A 17,132-nucleotide genomic window follows, 5' to 3' on the forward strand; every position below is an offset into this window, starting at 1 on the left:
AACATGTTCCTCTTCTCTACCCCCAGGATAGGTTTCTGGGCTGGAAGGGAACTTTTCTGACCCATCAAGAGAAATCCACTGCAGGCCGGGGGCGCTGGCTCACTCCTATAATCCCAGCACTTTGGGAGGCCGAGGCGGGTGGATCACTTGAGGCCAGGAGTTCAAGACCAGCCTGGCTAACATGGTGAAACCCCGTTTCTAATAAAAATACAAAAATTAGCTGCTCATGGTTGCCCACACCTGTAATCCCAGCTACTCAGGAGGCTAAGGCAGGAGGATTGCTTGAACCTGGGAGGCGGAGGTGGCAGTGAGCCAAGATTGTGCCACTGTACTCCAGCCTGGGCAACAGAGTGAGACTCCATCTCAAAATAAAAAATAAAATAAAAAAATAAAGAGTCTGGGAGCAGTGACTCATGCCTGTAATCCAGCACTTTGGGAGGCTGAGGCAGGTGGATCACCTGAGGTCAGGAGTTTGAGACCAGCCTGGCCAACATTGTGAAACCCCATCTCTACTAATAACAAAAAAATTAGCCGGGTGTGGTAGTGCACACCTGTAATCCCAGCTACTCTGGAGGCTGAGGCAGGAGAATCGCTTGAACCTGGGAGGCAGAGGTTGCAGTGAGCTGAGATCACGCCATTGCACTACAGCCAGGCGGAAAAAAAAAAAAAAAAAAAAAAAAAAAAATATATATATATATATATATATATATATATATATATATAAAATCGTGGTGGCTCACACCTCTAATCCCAGCACTTTGGGAAGCCAAGGCAGGTGGATCACAAGGTCAAGAGATTGAGACCATCCTGGCCAACATGATGAAATGCCGTCTCTACTAAAAATACAAAAATTAGCTGGGCGTGGTGGCACATGCCTGTAATCCCAGCTACTTGGGAGGCTGAGGCAGGAGAATCACTTAAACCCAGGAGGTAGAGGTTGCAGTGAGCTGAGATTGCACCACTGCACTCCAGCCTGGTGACAGAGCAAGACTCCTTCTCAAAAAAAAAAAAAAAAAAAAAAAAATTAAAAAATTAAAAAATAAAAAGAGAGGCCGGGCGTGGTGGCTCATGCCTATAATCCCAGCACTGTGGGAGGCCGAGGCAGGTGGATCACCTGAGATCAGGCGTTTGAGACCAGCCTGGCCAACATGGTGAGACCCCTTCTCTACTAAAAATACAAAAATTAGCTGAGTGTGGTGGTGCACGCCTGTAATCCCAGCTACTCAGAAGGCTGAGGCAGGAGAATCGCTTGAACCCAGGAGGCGGAGGTTGCAGTGAGCCGAGATCGCACCACTGCAGTCCAGCCCGGGTGACAGAGCGAGACTCCGTTTCAAAAAAAAAAAAAAAAAAGAAATAAAGAAATCCATTGCAGCCTTATCTCCGTGACAAGACTAGCAGGCCCTGCTTTTTTTTTTTTTTTGAGAAGGAGTCTCACACTGTCGCCCAGGCTGGAGTGCAGTGGTGCAATCTTGGCTCAGTGCAACCTCTGCCTCCCAGGTTCAAGCGATTCTCCTGCCTCAGCCTCCCAAGTAGCTGGGATTACAGGTGCCCGCCACCACACCTGGCTAATTTTTTGTATTTTTAGTAGAGACGGGGTTTCACCATGTTGGCCAGGCTGGTCTCAAACTCCTGACCTCGTGATTCGCCTGCCTTGGCCCCCCAAAGTGCTGGGATTACAGGATTACAGGCATGAACCACCACACCTGGCCTCAGGCTCTGCTTTCATAGTCCTGGTAACCCGGCAATCAGTCACTTGTCTTGGAAAGTTGGCCCCTTTTCAGAACCAAGACCAGTCTCCCTTAAGCTTCTACCATGCAGGACCTTATCCAAGTTTTATCACTGCCTTTAGATGCTGAAGTCCAGGAGAAGCTAGGGCATCTTGTCAGGACAGTTTACATTCTTTCCATGCTTCTTGGGCCACCCCTGAGAGGGTCAGACAAGCAAACCCAAACCCCTTGGCCCTCTCCAGGGAATCAAGAGCAGGAATTTGGGGAGAGCAACGAGGGACAAAGTCTGGATGACAAAGCTCACTGATCCAAAGCTCAAGCAGAGATACTGCGGGGGAGGGAAACCTCCCTAAGAGCCCCTCCAGTCAGCCACAGAACGTATCTCTTGTCACCAGCAGGATTTATTTCAGGGTTCTGCCAGCAAAATGACTTATAAATACATTCTTCCGCATCTCCCCCTTTCCAGGGGTGCTGCTGAGTTGCACGGGATGAGATCTGCTTCTGAGATCCTGGGGCTGTATGCCACCCCCAACTCACCAGAGCTCTTCCAGCACACAGCAGCACCCCCACCCCCCAGCTGGCAGAGAAGCTTATGAGGCTGTTATCTCTCAACAGACAGCTGTGCAGGGCTGGAGGCAGCAGCTTATCAGGAGGCCTGCAGTGATTCACAGCCCAAGTCCCAGCTTCTCTGCTGAATAGTAATTTCCAGCAGTGGATTTGTGCTCAGTCTCTCTCCTCCCCCTTTCCCAAGGGTGTGCTGTCCTTTCTCAGAAAGAGGGCAGTGAAGGGGAGATCCTACCCACAGAGCTGGGGGCTTTGTGCCAGCCTTCTGGGTAAGGTTCAGTTTATTGTCTGGAGGCTGCAGGTTCAGGGACCTCAGCAGGGTCTGCCACCCTTTGCAGTGACCTCCAGGAGAGTTCATCAATGCTCTCCTTCCACTCCTTCCTTCCCCTCCCAGAAAAACAATGTGCCGCTCCCTTTCCCTTAGTGGCGATGTACAGGGGGACATGGGCCCCCATTTGCAACAGCCCCTGAGGCCAGGGCCAGCCCGGGAGGGCGGAGTGGGGGAGGAGAGGGGAAGAAGCCAGGGACTGGGCAGTGCCTTGCACCATTTTGAAGCTGTTCAGTCTCTGTGCCTGACCCTGAAGACTCCAAAGGCTCAGAACGCAAGGCTGGAGGGGAGGGGAGACACAAGGGGCCAGGCGAGAGCTGTCTCTGCACAGGCGGGTGGTTAGAAAAAAAATGGGGGACAGAGCCATTTTTGTGCTTGTTTTATTGGAAGCAAGACTCCAGCTGCAGGGCTCGGGAGGAGGCCTGGAGAGTTCAGTCCTGGGTCTCCCTCTGGGCCAGGAGGGGGAAAAGGGGTGTTAAAAGAGCTAGAACCCTCAGAGATGCTCCTCTGAAGCAGGGGAAGGAAAACTAGAAAGGAAAACTGTCCCAGGGCGGGGAGCGGAATAGGGCCCCCACATCTCAGACTCTCCTACCCTCAAGCAGTCAATTCTCACCCCCTGCCTTCCTCTGTCAACGGTGGGGGTGATTCCAATAACTCTTCTCAGCTTCCATACTTCAGGTGCCCTTCGTGAATGCTGGGTGGCTTTAACCCTTGGGGTTCCCAAACAAGTTTCCAGAATCCCACTGTCCACCATTCTCCCCCAAAGAAGGTCCCAGAAAAGGTGAAGTTCCGTGTCTTCAGGCAACATGAGCATAAGCAGCAATCATCGCATGAAGTTTCCCTAGGGTGGTCGGGGATCCTCTTCTGCCACTCCTGGGGTCCCTCTCTTCTCGCCTTAAAGTCCATGCTACCCGTCTTGAGGAGCTGTGTCCAGGTTGTGGGCTCCGGAGGACCGAGGAGTGAAAGGCTAGAGGTGTATGTGAAGGTGGAGGCCCTGGCGGAAGATCCTGCCGGAGTAGGTGGCCCACAGTCCGGAGTTTCAGGCCGTCTGATCCTCGTCCGCAGCCCCTGGCTCAGGTTGCGAACGCTTCGCGGAGCCTTCTCCAGCTGCGGGTTCCCCTAGGCTCCTCTTGGACGTTGGCGCGGCTGACGGGGACGAGGGACCAGGATGGGGGTTCGGGGGCTGGTAGCCGGGCTGTCGCGGATCCAGCGCGTCCTTGGAAAGTAGGATGGCGAGGCCGGGCACATTCTTAAGTACGCTGAGACTAGCGGCCGGCTCGCCAGGCGTCTGACCCTGCGTGGGCCCAGGCGGGAGGCTTTGCCACACCTCGCGCACGCTCCGGTAGCGCAGCCGCGTGACCTGGTGCAGGCCCGCCAGGCGGCGCTTGAGGATCTCGGCGCACGTGACGGTTTTGGTGGTGGCCCGGCCGCAGCCGCTGAAGACGATGGCGCGCGTGTCTGGCTGCGCCATGCTGGCGGTGGCGAAGGCCATCAGGTTCCGGATCTTGCTGCCTTCCTTGACCCGCATGTGCACCGCGCCCGGCGCCAGGTCTGCGAAGGGGCCGGAGCCCGGGCCGCCTCCCTCGGCCCCGCCCCCCGCTGGCGCCTCTTCGGAGCGCACCTTACGGAAGTTCTCCATGCGCCGTCGTCGCCAGGACCGCCGGCTTTGCCATGGGGCGGCCTCAGTCCCGGGGCTGCATGGCTGCCGGTCGCGCCCTGCAAGGGCCAGCAGGGGTAAGGGCGCGGGAGCAGCGCGGACGCCGGCGGGCGGGCTGGGACGGCGCGATCTCGGCCCCACTTCTCTCGAGCGAGCGCCGCTCTACTCAGCGCTCTCGGCGCCCGGTGCTCCGCGCCTTTAGCTGAGGCCCCGCCCCTGCCGCCAGGCCCCTCCCCTGACCCGGCCCGGCCCGCCCGGGCCCCAGCCTCACCAGCTTTTCCAGGCGAGTCCGGGTTCTCAGCTACGCGGGCGTGGGAGCGGGTGCGGGGCGCATGGGCAGGTGAAGGTGAAGTTCCACTATAATCGCCATCAGCGCTCTGCGAGCCAACCGTCACAAACCGGCAGTCTAAATAAAAGCTGCGCTTGCGGTGCAAACACCAATTCAAATCCGGTATCCGAGCCCTTCCCATTTGCAACTGAAGGCCGCCCCTCGTCCCCTCCCAGGGAGAGATTTCCAAGAGGCTTGCTGGGGCCTCGCCCCTCCTCCCCCGCGCCGGGGAACACCCCCACCTTTTTTCCGCTCCCAAGTATTCTTGCCTCAAGGACAGCTAGTGCGCGGTCAGCAGAGTGCGGGAGGAGCTGGCTGCGGCTCCACTCCGCGCCTCCCCTCGGGCGATTACGTCGCGGCGTGGTCCTCGCGGGGCGCGGGAGACCCAGACTTCAGCCTCGCCACGCCTGCCCAGAGCTCGAGGCTCCCAGACCCGCGTCCACCCCTGGGATGTGAGGAGTGAGGCTTTGGGCCAGGCTGTTCCCCGAGGCGCGTGCGGAAGCGGGCGAGACCTCTTCTGAAAAGGCGGTAGTCTCGCTCCACCCATGCCCAAGAGCCCACCCTTAGAGCTGCGCGCTTTAGGGTGAGCCAGGCACGATGCCTTGCCAACGTGGCCGCCCCCTTCCTCCCAAGCGGAATTCGCTCAGGCAACATTGGCCCCTTGAGATCCAGTGGGGTCCTTTTCGAAAGGAGGCTGGGTGAACGCAGGTTTTAAAGAGAAGGGAGGGGCCGGGCGCGGTGTCTCACGTTTATAATCCCAGCACTTTGGGAGGCAGAGGCGGGCGGATTACTTGAGGTCAGGAGTTCGAGACCAGCCTGGCCAACGTGGTGAAACCCCGTCTCCATTAAACATACAAAAGTCAGCCGGGCATTGTGGCGCGCTCCTGTAATCCTAGCTGCTCGGGAGGCTGAGGCAGGAGAAGCGCTTGAACCCGGGAGCTGAAGGCCGCAGTGAGCCGAGATCATGCCACTGCACTCCAGCCGGGGCGACAGAGCAAAATTCTGTCTCAATAAATAAATAAATAAATTAATTAATTAAAATACAAAAGAGAAGGGAGGAATACTCCATTCTCCATGATGTGATTATTATGCATTGCATGCCTGTATCAAAACATCTCATGTACCCTCTAAATATAGACACCTATTATGTACCCACAAAAATTAAAAAGAAAGACCTTAAAAAAAATAAAAGAGAGAAAGAAGGGAGGAAGGTGGGGAGTTGAAGCCCTGGGGGCATTATGGAGCTACTGGATGCCTCTCCGTCGGAAAACTCCACGAGACACAAAGAGAGGCCCGGGGTCTCCTGCCGGGTGAGAGAAGCATTAGAGAAAGATGAGATTGGGGCTGTCAGGACTACTGATGAAAGGGAGGGGGTCTGAGAAGGGGTCCGACCCTCCCTAAAACTGCTCTCGGGATTCGCCCGTCCTCCTTCCACCCGCCCTACGCAGTCAGGACTGAGGGAAGGCGGCAGATCTGGTCCTAGCCAGGGGACTGTGACGGGGCGTGGCGGGGAGGGACACAGAGAGCTGGGGCGGGCGGGCAACCGGGAAAGTGCTGGGGTCATGACGGTGCCTGGGATTGCTGGGCCTCAGTTGGAGATGGGGCTGCCAGACGCTCTTCTCCCTCCTCCCGCTGTTCTCGCCTCCTGGGCATCTGCAGCAGCTCTTGGTCCCTGCTGTTCAAAACCAGGGTTTACCCCCTTATCACTTCTTGGGAGCGGCTCTCGGTCCCTGCTGTTCAGAACCGGTGTTTATCCTCTTACCACTTCTTGGGAGTGGCTGCGGCGCCTGGACTTTGGCACCCCAATATGTGAATGGCTGACCCCCTCCCCGTCTCCTGGTGGGATCAGGAACCCTCGGGGTATGCTCCGAACCGGGACTTCGGTCTCCCTCCAGTCTCCGTGGGCCCCACACAGCGGTGGGGGCTAGAGGCACAGCAGCCTTGGGAAGATACAAAGACTGTCCGCAGCGCGTAGCGGGGCGTGGAGAACCGAGGGCTGTGTAAGGTCAGGCCCTGAGAAAAAGCCCCCGAAAGGCTGGAAGTTACGTTGGAACGGGCTGGTTGTGGAAGGAGCGAGCTCTCCGTCCCCGGGAGTATGCAAGTTTGGGCTGCACGATCACTTGGAAGGGATTGGGCGGAGTTCTGTCATTTGGAGGAAGAGTCCTGGGAGCTTCAGGTTTGTGTAGGGCAAGGACGGGGCGGTTATGCGTCCGGCCAGGTTGACCCTCGAGGACCCAGCCGTCCCCAACCTCCTAAACTGCTGTCGGATGTGGAAGACTCGCTATTCACTGCTCTCCACAGTCGGTGAAGGGAGAACGCCGCAAAGGGCCGCATCCCCTCCTGCCGGTCCCCTCCCCTTCCCCCGCTCCCTCTGCAGCACTTAAAATGTAAATGTACATCGTGATTAGCCGCGGGGTCGCTAATTACAGCTGAAGCCATTCATTATACTGTCAGCGAGCGTCGCAGCCCGCCGGCTGTGCGCTCCCTCCTGGCCGCGGAGGGGTGTAGGGGGTGGGGGCGGGAGATGCGGAGAGTGAGGGTGGAAGGATGGGGTGCTGTGAATTAGGGTAATGTGGCAGGCCCGGAGGAAGCTGGAGTGGGAGAGAGCGGGCAGCGAGCGGGGAAAACAGGGTGGGCGGTGAAGGACGGGGCGGGGTGGTGAGGAGAGAGGAGAAACGCGGGAGGCAGGAAGGAATTGGGGCATGAAGTAGTGAGGGCACAGGGAAAGGGGCTGTATGAGGGGGGAAACAGCGTAGGGGACAGGGCGAAGGGAGAAAAAGCTGCGAAGAGGGTGGGAACCCCAGGGAGGGGCCAGAGTCAGAGGAGGGGAGCACAGGGCTCAACTTCAGAAAGGCTGGTAAATAAAGTAGAGCATCAGTGGTGCACACCACACAATGGTTAGAAAAGTGGAATCAGTGAAGACGTTGTGTTAAAGGAGCTGGGTGCCAGCCATACACACAGTAGGGGAACATTTATTTCCGTGTGTATTTATAGATGTAAATGTATTTTTAAAATATCTGCAAGAAAACAGCACACTGACCTCTTGTTACCGCATGAAGTTTTCATTACCTTCTTTAAGAAAAGGACAATTAAATATGAATACAGAGTCTTGGAGCAGCTTGTATAAATGAGCTACTGACCCTGAAGCTTCAGTTTCTATTAGCTTCTTTCTGCCTCTGTGTGACCTTGGACAATTTACTTAACCCATTTGCCTTGGCTTTGTCATCTGTAAAATGGGGCTAATTATAGTAAACTACCTCACACAGTGATTATGAGACACAGCCATCTTGGAACCTTGGCTGCTAAGTTCTCAGGAAATGTTGGCTGTTATTATTTTTCATATATTATTTGTGAATTAAAAAAAATTTAAAGGGATTTGGGGAAAGAAAACTGGTGAAAAGGAAAAGAAATTGGGAAAGACTCAGAAATAATAGCAGTTTTCACTCACAGTGAACTGGTGAGTGGCAAGCTAGACTCCTTTCACCCTGGGAGGAGGTGTTGGCATAGCTGGGCTAGAGGCCAAGCCTAGCCAATACATATCTGTTAAGGTTCCCTGGGACCTTTCCGGCAGCACACCCTACTTCCTGTGGACAAATCTCTCATGTTCACACTGGAGGGGGATCGCTGGTACAGCCCCTCTCCTCTGTCTCCTGTTGCAGGAGGAGGATGAGGAGTTCTTAAAACCCCTGATCCTAGTCCCAGCCTCTTTGGGCAGGGGCTTGGGAGCATGCAAGTAGAGTCAGGAATTAGAAAGTTAGCAGGGCCAGGCTGGGCGCGGTGGCTCATGCCTGTAATCCCAGCACTTTGGGAGGCAGAGGCGGGCGGATCATGAGGTCAGGAGATCGAGACCATCCTGGCTAACACAGTGAAACCCCGTCTCTACTAAAAATACAAAAAATTAGCTGGGCGTGGTGGTGGGCCCCTGTAGTCCCAGCTACTCGGGAGGCTGAGGGAGGAGAATGGCCTGAACCCGGGAGGTGGAGCTTGCAGTGAGCCGAGATTGTGCCACTGCACCCCAGCCTGGGCGACAGAGTGAGAGTGAGACTCTGTCTCAAAAAAAAAAAAAAAAAAGAAAGTTAGCAGGGCCAGAGGGAACTCAGATTTAGCAGGCACCCACCGAGTGCCCAGCATTGGGTCAGATGTGTTTAATCTCCACACTCTTCCTTTCCAGGAAGGTATCATCATTGTTTGACAGATGTGCAACTGAGACCCAGAGAGGTTAAATAACTTGCCTTATGTACCACAGCTAGAAAGCAGCAACCACAGATGTTTGAACCCAGAATTCTGACTCCCTTTACTATCTCAGCTGAATATAAGAGAAAAATAAAATTTTAAATGACTCAAACTGCCCAAAGGGGTTAGCTTTGGGAGATGAGGGTGTTCCCATAGTGGAAAAGATGTGTTGGTGATCTATTGCTGCATAAAAATTACCCCACAGCTCAGCAGCTTAAAACAGCAAACATTTGGCCAGGTGCAGTGGCTCCAGGAATTTTAGACTGCAGTAAGCTGTGATTGCACCACTGCATTCCAGCCTGGGCAACAGAGCGAGACACTGTCTCAAAACAAACGAACAAAAAAACCCCAACAACAATCATTTATTATTGTGAGATCACACAATTTCTGAGGGTCAGAAATCCAAGAACAGCTTAAAGAGGTCTCATCTAGCTCAGGGTCTGTCATGAGGCTGCAGTCAAGATGTCAGCTGGGCATGGAGGATCTACTCCCAAACTTACTTCACATATCTGTTGGTCAGAGGCCTCTGTTTCTCCACTGGTCTGATCATGACCTGGCAGCTGGCTTCCCCTAGAGCAAGTGATCAGAAAGAGACAAAGAAAGAGAGGGACAGAGAAAATAAGCAGGAAGCTGCAGTGCTTGTTATGGGCCAGGCTCCTCTGAAGTTGCACACCATCATTTCCAGTTTATTATAATAGTTGGAAGGTAGCCCAGCCTACATTCAAAAGGAGGGGTTTTAGACTCCATTTCCTGAAGGAAAGGGTATCAAAGAACTGTAGGCATTTCAAAAATCACAACAGAGCCGGGCGCGGTGGCTCACGCCTGTGATCCCAGAACTTTGGGAGGCTAAGGCGGGCAGATCACAAGGTCAGGAGATCGAGACCATCCTGGCTAACACGGTGAAACCCCGTCTCTACTAAAAATATAAAAATTAGCCGGGCATGGTGGCGAGTGCCTGTAGTCCCAGCTATTTGGGAGGCTGAGGCAGGAGAATGGCATGAACCCGGGAGGCAGAGGTTGCAGCGAGCCGAGATTGCGCCACTGCACTTTAGCCTGGGTGACAGAATGAGACTCCGTCTCAAAAAAAAAAAAAAAAAAAAAAAAAAAAAAAAAAAAAAAATCACAACAGAAGGGGAGTGTTTGGGAGGCAAATTTAGGAGGAGACGGAAGAAGGAATCAACATATTGAAGCAAATACGTGGAAAGAACACTGACCTTGAATTAGGAGAGCTAGGTTTATTTCCTGGCATACAGCAAGCACTTAATAGATGTTTAAGTGAATGCATGATTGACAACTTTTCTGAGATTGTTTTCACAGACATAACAGCAGTTACCACCCCGCATGCTCTCCTGAGGATTGAGTGGGATTATGGGTATCAGAGCTCTCTGTAAATGTAATAGTGCTGGGTGGTGACGCCTGGAAGTGAATGTGGTCTGGGAGACAGGGAGAGGGCTCTGCCATACAAGAACCTCTGCCCAGGCCAGGCATCTCTTCTGTCAGACTGAGTCCCAGGCCCTGGGGTAGTGCTCTGATTCCAGCTCTCCTTCTCAGCTGTCTATCTCACCCCCGGTCCAACCTCCTCACCATGGCTCAGCTCTAGGTATTGCTTTTCTCCTTCAGCCAGTCAGGACAGGACCCAGGAGCCTTACCATTGGCCAAGCCTCTTGCCTTCAGGCCACTCTACCTCTTGTGCTGGCTCTGGCCCCACAGATGGGGAACGGGGGTTTGCATTGCAGACCCAGTGAGCGATGTCGTTTGAGGACAAGAACCATTAATCTTGCATGAAATTCAATTGCTCTCCTAGCAGATAGGCCAAGTCACCGGAGTCCTGAGAGGAAGAGGGGTATGTGGGGCCTAGAATGAATGAAGAGAGGTGTCTGTGGAAGGGGAAAGGAGAGGAGAGGCAAAAGCATCCATGGGACCTCCTTCTCATTCTCCTCAAGACGGGATGCTGCCACTAGTTCCCCTATCTTCCTTCCAGACTCTAGAGGCAAGTGCAGCAAAAAGCCACTCACCTGGGCAACATTAGTGTTCCCAGGAGAGCTCCTATTCCTGAAAGACTTCCCAAGAGCCTGCTGTGATGCCCAGAATCCTCCATTATTGCTTCCCTCCTTAGGATCAGTTTTGTCCTCTGAAGATAAGGTTCCTCCAAAATAGGAATTGGTCAAAACAAAATAACCAGGATGCTTGAGAACATTGGGATGGGAGGAAGATATAGAGCTGATAAAGTGAGGAATCATTATCAATTACAGCTGACATTTAGTTAGCATGTACTATGTGCCAGACACTATCCTAAGCACTTTACATGTACAAACTCATCACATACAACAAGCACTATAAGGTAGCTGCTACCTACTTCATACGTAAAGTAGAGCCAGATCCAGAGACAGATGGTCTGGCTCCAGTGTCTGCTCTTAACCATGGCACTAGACCATTGCAGGAGGAAGGGAAGGCAGGGCAGAAAGCCACCAGCTATCAAGACCTCCCTGGCTATCCATAATGAAGGGCACAGCACTCCAGGGCGAGTTCTGCTTTGCATTTGCCTGGTGTGGAAGGCATCAGGGCTGGTCCTTCTCCAGCACTGACCTGGGGCGGAGATAGGGAGCTTGGTTGGGTCTGCTTCCCTAGAAATATATCACATGCCCTTCAGGGTACACTGAAGTTTGTTTGTTTGTTTTTGAGACGGAGTCTCGCTCTGTCACCAGGCTGGAGTGCAGTGGTGTGATCTCTGTTCACTGCAACCTCTACCTCCTGGGTTCAAGTGATTCTCCTGCCTCAGCCTCCCCAGTAGCTGGGACTACAGGTGCGTGCCACCACGCCCAGCTAATTTTTGTATTTTTAGTAGAGACGGGGTTTCACCATGTTGGCCAGGATGGTCTCCATCTCTTGACCTCGTGATCCGCCTGCCTCGGCCTCCCAAAGTGCTGGGATTACAGGTGTGAGCCACTTCGCCCGACGGAGGTTTTTGTTTACAACTCAGAAAATGCTTGCCCATCTGACACCCAGAAGCAGCTAATGGGGTGGTTACGAGTTTGGACTCTAGAGCTCCACTGCCTGTATTGGAATCCCAGCTCTGCCACTTACTAGCTGTGCCCTTGGTCAAGCTATGGAATGTCTCTGTGCCTCGATTTCTTTCCCTGTGAAATAGAAGCAATGACAATAGTACTTATCTCTTAGAATTGGCTCAGGTTAGGCTGGGCGTGGTGGCTCATGCCTGTAATCCCAGCACTTCGGGAGGCCGAGATGGACAGATCACTTGAGGTCAGAAGTTTGAGACCGGTCTGGCCAACATGGTGAAACCCCATCTCTACTAAAAATATAAAAATTAGCTGGGCATGATGGCATACACCTGTAATCCCAGCTACTCAGGAGGCTGAGGCAGGAGAATCGCTTAAACCTGGGAGGTGGAGTTTGCAGTGAGCCGAGATTGGGCCACTGCACTCCAGCCTGGGTGATAGAGCGAGACAGAGCACGACAAAACAAAACAAAACAAAACAAAAACCCGAAAAACAAAAAACAAAAAAATGATTGTCTTAGGTTATACCCCAGTACTTCCATGGGGTTGTCACCCCAGTTTTCAGAGATAGGCTAAATCCCTTGTCTATAGACTCAGCTACTGAGCATTAAAGCTTGTAGGGAAACCCGTGGTGGTGGGGGGATGGGGTAAAAAAACATAGGGAGGCAGTAGGGGGATGTTGATTTCCGTGTGGCAGCCAGAGCTGTTGGGCCTCAGCTGTTCGTTGACAGGCAGGACTGCAGGCCCAGTGGTTTTATTCTGATTGTGTGTGATTGAACATTTTCTGCTTCATTTCAATGAGAGTTGGCTGTATCAGCTTTTCTGAATGTTACATACATAGAACCCTTCTTTCTTCACATCCGGTTGAGTCAAGCTCATGACAATGTAATTTCCTTGCTCTAGAGTCCCCTAGGGTCTGGAGTACCGGGAAGAAGCCAGGAAATTGTTCCCTTTTTCCTGGGTCACCTCTCTTCCTGACAGTTGTTCCTTTTCCACCTTCCCATGGTGGTGAGAGTGGAAACAGCATTTTCACATGCTACCCTTGACACCTCCATCCACCAGCCTGCCAGCCTGGAACAGAGCCCCCAAATCAAGCTGGATGAATTGGGGTTCCTCTCAATTCCAGGAGACACTTGGTCAAATTCCCTTTATGGCCACGAGGATAATTACAACCAGATAATTGTCTTCCTTCTCTTGAACCAACGATGAAGTAAATCAAGTGTGCCTGCCTTCTACTCTGAAGTAAATCACAAAGCACCCTGTATGTATTCTCCCAGAAGATAAATTTTATACATTTCAATAAGGAAAAAGAACATACTTTGTTTGCAAAATTCCTGGGAGAACTCTTTATCTCTCTCTGCCCAGAAATTATGTGTACCTGCTGATGAATGACCTGCCTGGTGAACCTGCCTTGGGAGAGATAATAGAGTTGTGATTGGATGTCACCAACTCTCATCATTTCTGCCCTGGGAGAAGTCACGGGAGCAGGCAGAACTCTTGCCTCCGATGAAGCAGTTGTCTTGTTGTAACCACAGATCTTCTTCCTTCACTGGGGTTGTGGGCACACCTTTAAGATTCTGCCCTGCGCCGGGTGCGGTGGCTCACGCCTGTAATCCCAGCACTTTGGGAGGCAGAGGCGGGTGGATCATGAGGTCAGGAGATCGAGACCATCCTGGCTAACATGGTGAAACCCCGTCTCTACTAAAAATACAAAAAATTAGCCGGGCATGGTGGCGGGTGCCTGTAGTCCCAGCTACGCAGGAGGCTGAGGCAGGAGAATGGCGTGAACCCGGGAGGCAGAGCTGGCAGTGAACTGAGATTACGCCACTGCACTCCAGCCTGGGTGACAGAGAGAGACTCCATCTCAAAAAAAAAAAAAAAAGATTCTGCCCTGAAGTCCAAGTGAGCTACACAGGTCCAGTGTTTTCAAAAAAGAAGCCCCAAAACTCATGTTTTTAAAATATGACAGTTTCGGGGTTTTTTTATTTTTTATTTTTTAATTTTTTTTAGACGGAGTCTCACTCTGTTGCCCAGGCTGGAGGGCAGTGGCACGACCTCGGCTCACTGCAACCTCTCCGCCTCCTGGGTTCAAGCGATTCTCCTGCCTCAGCCTCCTGAGTAGCTGGGACTACAGGCATGTGCCACCACGCCCAGCTAATTTTTGTGTTTTTAGTAAAGATGTGGTTTCACCAGGATGGTCTCCATCTCTTGACCTCGTGATCCACCCACCTCGGCCTCCCAAAGTGCTGGGATTACAGGAGTGAGCCACTGCGCCCAGCCTATTTTTTGTCTTTAAATTTCTTTTAGAGACAAGGTCTCATTCTGTTGCCCAGAGCTGGAGTGCAGTGGTGCCATCATACCTCATTGCAGCCCTGAACCCCTGGGCTCAAGGGATTCGCAGGCACATGCCATGTGGGCCAGTTTCAGGTTTTTAAATGTTGTCGACTGTTTCAGTTATCTATTGCTGAGTAATAAATCACCTTAAAATCACAAATCACCAGGCCACGCGTGGTGGCTCACGCCTGCAATCCCAGCACTTTGGGAGGCTGAGGCGGGCGGATCACGAGGTCAGGACATGGAGACCATCCTGGCTAACACGGCGAAACCCCGTCTCTACTAAAAATACAAAACATTAGCCGGGCATGGTGGTGGCGGGCGCCTGTAGTCCCAGCTACTCAAGAGGCTGAGGCAGGAGAGTGGTGTGAACCCAGGAGGCGGAGCTTGCAGTGAGTGGAGATTGCACCACTGCCCTCCAGCCTGGGCGACAGAGCAAGACTCCATCTCGCAAAAAAAAAAAAAAAAAAAAATCACAAATCACCTTATTTAGTGGCTAAAATAGCAATGGTGTATTATTTATGTTTTTTTACTATTACAATTTTTTTAAAAATAGAGATGGGCTGGGTGCAGTGGCTCACGCCTATAATCCCAGCACTTTGGGAGGCCGAGGAGGGTAGATCTCCTAAGGTCAGGAGTTCTAGACCAGCCTGGCCAACATAGTGAAACCCTGTCTCTACTAAAAACACAAAATTAGCCAGGCGTGGTGGTGGCCACTTGTAATCCCAGCTACTCGGGAGGCTGAGGCAGGAGAATTGCTTGAACCCAGGAGGCGGAGTTTGCACTGAGCCGAGATTACACCACTGCACTCCAGCAGCCTGGGCGACAGAGCGAGACTCCATCTCAAAAAAAAAAAAAAAAAGTAAAACAAAAACTTACAAAGTAGCTGTTTGGTTTGGAGAGACTACCGGAAAAGGCTGGGGAAACGCTATAGAAACCAGAGTCTGCACTCACACTGGATCTTGAGCGTAGATCCAGTAGAAGGAAAAGGAAGGCAGGGCAGAGGGATGTTCCAGGGATCAGGAGGAAGCTGATAAAGAGACCATTTGAGGATTGAGAAATGGTGTTCTTCAAGGCCATTCTCAATCTTGCTTTGCAAGAATCCTAAAGCACTTAGGCACTTTATAGGATGTGGAAATCTAGACAATTTGTCATGGGTATTGTTATGCAAGAAAAGAAATTTGCCAGGAGGCTGAGGCAGGGGGATTACTTGAACCTAGGAGTTTGAGACTGCAGTGAGCTATGATTGCACCACTGCACTCCAGCCTGGATGACAGAACAAGACCCCATCTCAAGAAAAAAAAAAAAAAAGGCCAGATGCGGTGGCTCACGCTTGTAATCCCAGCACTTTGGGAGGCTGAGGCGGGTGGATCACCTGAAGTTGGGAGTTTGAGACCAGCCTGACCAACATGGAGAAACCCTGTCTCTACTAAAAACACAAAATTAGCCAGGCATAGTGCCGCATGCCTGTAATCCCAGCCACTCAGGAGGCTGAGGCAGGAGAATCACTTGAACCTGGGAGGCGGAGACTCCAGCCTGGGCAACAAGAGCAAAACTCCGTCTCAAAAAAAAAAAAAGACAAGTGCAGTGGCTCATGTCTGTAGTTTCAGCACTTTGGGAGGCCAAGGCCGTAGAATTGCTTGAGCCCAGTAGTTCAAGACGCTGGGGTGAGACCCCATCTCTACAAAAAATAAAAACTTGGTCAGGCATGGTGGCGGCACCCCTAGGCTCAGCTACTCAGGATGCTGAGGTGGGAGGATTGCTTCAGCCTGGGAGTTTGAGGCTCCAGTGAGCCATGGTCCTGCCACTCCAGCCTGGGCAACAGAGGGAGACCCTCTCAAAAAAAAAAAAAAAGAAAGAAATATGGAATTCCAATCAGCAAACCCATACTCAAAGAAAAAGCCTTGGCGTTGCATCAAAAGATTGGCGAGTTAGTATATATTTATATGTTTTACCTTAAAGCAAAATGTACAAATACGTATCACTTTTTTTTAGGCCAGTCAAGTGAGGCGGTGGGAGTGGAGAAGGAAACAAAGAAATCTGTAACTAGTTATAATCAAATACTTGTAAACACCACTGCACTGGGACCAGCCCACATATCTTTTTTGTTGTTGTTGTTGAAACAGAGTCTCGCTCTGTCGCCCAGGCTGGAGTTCAGTGGCTTGATCTCTGCTCACTGCAAGCTCCGCCTCCCGGGTTCTCCTGCCTCAGCCTCCCAAGTAGCTGGGACTACAGGCGCCTGCCACCACGCCCGGCTAATTTTTTGTATTTTTAGTAGAGACGGGGTTTCACTGTGTTAGCCAGGATGGTCTCGATCTCCTGACCTCGTGATCTGCCCGCCTCGGACTCACATATCATTTTTAATGATCCTTTTAAACTTACTGTTTTTTTTTTTTGTTTAATTGACCAACTTCCGGTCTCAATTGCATCAAATAAGAAAGCTTCTACTGAAATAATACTAAGTGTGAATTGCTTTATTGTGTAATTACTATACACCTGGGTGAAAGTCTCGAGTGTCAAGTGTCGATCCAGTAGAAGAAAGGGAGGGAGGAGGGACGTTCCAGGGATCAGGAGGAAGTCAATAATAAACAGAGACTAAGTGAGGGGTTGGAGACCCCTTGGTGTTTTTCAAGGTGGAAGGACATGCATGGGGTTATTGAGAGGGCTGGAACAAGAGGAGGCTGTAGTCAAGAAGCAAGAGAGGAAACTGTGATTCAGTGGGTGAAACAGTTTTTGGTGATGACAAAACCTCTGGTGAGGCCAGGGGAGCAGGTGGTGACTGAAGGAGAGACAAAGGTCACCAGAGTTGAGGAGGAATCACAAACCCCGGGTATTGGGTGAGTCATCCTATGAACTCAGAAGTCTACTAGACTGGCAGCAAGATTGGGCTTGGAGAGGAAATTGGGGGCAGGTGTCCAAGCAGTAGTGTGCTAGAAGCAGCTCGT

General features: G+C 52.0%; 1 protein-coding gene across 1 annotated transcript; it reads right to left on the reverse strand.

Annotated features, from left to right (window-relative positions):
- Positions 1–2,982: 2,982 nt before the first annotated feature.
- Positions 2,983–4,491, reverse strand: RPP25 (ribonuclease P and MRP subunit p25). The gene has a single exon (XM_024232442.3). The coding sequence runs from the start codon at positions 4,256–4,258 to the stop codon at positions 3,659–3,661; it is 600 nt and encodes a 199-aa protein (XP_024088210.1). The 5' UTR covers positions 4,259–4,491; the 3' UTR covers positions 2,983–3,658.
- Between the last annotated feature and the right edge of the window lie 12,641 nt (positions 4,492–17,132).

Source organism: Pongo abelii, chromosome 16 (assembly GCF_028885655.2).
Source record: "Pongo abelii isolate AG06213 chromosome 16, NHGRI_mPonAbe1-v2.0_pri, whole genome shotgun sequence".
In the NCBI taxonomy this organism is placed as follows: Eukaryota; Metazoa; Chordata; class Mammalia; order Primates; family Hominidae; genus Pongo; species Pongo abelii.

What these genes read in the sequence shown, in the direction of transcription:
- RPP25 (XM_024232442.3), bottom strand. Translation starts at nt 4,258, where the DNA reads ATGGAGAACTTCCGTAAGGTGCGCTCCGAAGAGGCGCCAGCGGGGGGC.